Genomic DNA, 2,464 nt, shown 5'->3' with positions numbered 1-2,464 from the left:
CCATCGGCTGTTGATGATGATGTGGTCGATCTGGTTCCGAATTCTACCGTCTGGTGACGTCCATGTGAGCTTGTTGATGTCCTTGTGCTTGAACAGAGTCCTTCTTATGACCAAGTCATTCACTTCACAAAAGTTGACCAGTCTTTCCTCGTTATCGGTCATCACACCTACTCCATGGCGCCCCATGGTCCTCTCTCTGTCTTTATTGTCGTAGCCGACCCTAGCGTTCAAGTCGCCAAGTAGCAACAGCACTTCATGTCCAGGGACGTCCTCTAAAACGGCTTGAAGAGCGTCGTATTAGGTGTATTTGTCCTCTTTTTCCGCGTCGTCTATTGGTGCATAGGCCACAACAACAGACAGCTTGGCGTACTTGGAGTTCATCCTGACGTATAGCAGGCGCTCGTTCATTGGCTTCCACTGTAGAACGGTATTGGTCTTGTTCTTGCTGATAATGATTGCGACCCCCTCCCGGTGGTTATTGTCCTTCCTTCCGGACCAGATGATGACTTCTCCGGAGTTCAACTTATGCTTGCCGGCACCAGTCCTTCGTGCTTCTGTTACACCCATGAGGGTCAAGTTGTAGTGATTCAACTCGCTCACTGCTTGTGCCAGTTTTCCAGTCTGGTTGAGCGTTCGCACGTTCCAGCATCCAACTCTGATCCATGCTTTTGGCGTCAGGAGTTCCGCTATCGGGATGGGGACGTCCTTGCGGTTTTGTTCTCCATCCGTCATAGAGCCAGTTGCCTGGTCTGCTTCGCTCCCAGCACCGGTTGTCGTTTGTTCCCTTGTGGTCGTTTCCGTTGCAAGAGTTGTTTTAACGGGGTGGGGTTGCTAGCCCCACGACCAACCCTCCTCCTTTTCAGCCGGGCTTGTGACCGTCCTTGGCGGAGTTATTTAAGTAGTTGATACAGTGCTTTTATTACGACGTTGTTTACCATACAAGAGCGTATGGGTATTTCGATGTGCACGAATGCGTGACCGAAAAATGTAATAGCCTTTATCTGATGATTGATATTTGTTTTAGTGTGACACGAGATGGCTAAGGAAATATGCTAACGTCCTTGTGTTTGCACAGGAAGATTTAAGGGGACAGACTTCCGGTGTGGTTTAGTCCCGAGTCTCTATGAGAGAGACTGAATAGAGACTAGTGGAGAAGTCGATTGTGAATCAAAGGTTAGTTGGAGAGCAGAGTCAAGGAGGAGGAGGAAAAGGAGTCTAGGAGGAGAAATTGGAGAAAAGCAGTCAAGGAGAAGGAGTTAGGAAGGCAGTCGAAAGGAGAGAAGGAATTGGCGGGATAGGAGAGATACAGATGAGTAGAAAACAAGGACAGGTGGAAAGCGATTTCACTATAAATCACAGGAAACAATAGGCTATCACTTGGTCGAAAGGGAGAAGAGTGAAATTATTATCATTTGAATATTGAATTGTATTAAATTATTCTTTTGAATTTCACCTTTGTGTTCCCAATAATTTAACTGTCGGCATTGCTGACTGGGGGCTCGGAGCTTTACCTCTCTAGATCACTAATTTCACTTCCTACAACATCGAGCCTGGTTGGGACTTCCATAGTAATTTAAATAATATATTGGGAGCACCTCACCCCAACCCTACCAAACCCCACAGAGACTCTAAACACCATGAATGGCACACTCGCGTTCTGTGGGTGTTTACACCTCTAGCAACCCCTCAACAAAATAAAATAACCAAACATCTAGGGGTCGCGTGGGGAATAGCTGGTCGTGGGGGTTGGAGGCGAGAACGGGTGTCCGGGGATTTTTACAGTAGCTAATGTGGCAAATCATACATTTCCATACTACTCCATTTAATTTTAAAGTAAAAGTCATAGGGGTCATGATGGTATTCAGCACCGATTATTTTAGTAATGGATGTCATTTTTTAGAATTTGATTTACATACATGTAAATGAAAATTATTACATTTATTTGGATCCTCATGCATCCATATTCCTTTGGAATATCAATATTTACACGCCCCAAGAAGTACATAAGGCAAAATCATTGCTAAAGTTGCCTCGACATTTTTGGACGAAATCTACCTAAAGATGTCATCCATTACAATCCTGATTAATTATGTTACGCATGTTGATGAACAAATTCGTAGTACCCTATATTGTGACGATTAGACTCGACGTGCACCTTTCTTGAACAAATTTGGTACCTGGCCAGCATTGTAAAATCTAGAGATCGATAAGATTCTTCTGCAAGTTTCTTGATGACAGTTAAGGTACAGAGTATTCAATAATCAGGATTGAATATAATTTTGTAAAACAAAATTAGTTTCATACTTTTAAACAACAATTTATATTTGAGTAAATGCGCATACATGACCCATATGATATTTGCTATGGTAAAGCTCAAGGTTTACAAATGCTATCGTTTTATGTGTAATAAGTACAACAGGGAACGAGTCTACTTATGGAACCAGCCAATGAAAAGCTGGTGCTT

The 2,464-nt window shown here is 43.4% G+C and overlaps 1 protein-coding gene across 1 annotated transcript; it reads right to left on the bottom strand.

The window, feature by feature from the left end:
• Positions 1-297: 297 nt before the first annotated feature.
• LOC149775519 (protein CFDP2-like) lies at positions 298-732 on the bottom strand. Its single transcript, XM_089943493.1, has one exon. It carries the CDS (start codon positions 730-732, stop codon positions 298-300), a length of 435 nt encoding a protein of 144 aa, XP_089799619.1.
• Positions 733-2,464: the final 1,732 nt, after the last annotated feature.

This window comes from Sinohyriopsis cumingii, chromosome 19 (genome assembly GCF_028554795.1).
Source record: "Sinohyriopsis cumingii isolate HCF-2022 chromosome 19, ASM2855479v2, whole genome shotgun sequence".
Lineage (NCBI taxonomy): Eukaryota > Metazoa > Mollusca > Bivalvia > Unionida > Unionidae > Sinohyriopsis > Sinohyriopsis cumingii.
This window is presented reverse-complemented; position numbering and strand designations above follow the sequence as displayed.

Coding starts and splice junctions, on each gene's coding strand:
- LOC149775519 (XM_089943493.1), bottom strand. CDS start 732: ATGACGGATGGAGAACAAAACCGCAAGGACGTCCCCATCCCGATAGCG.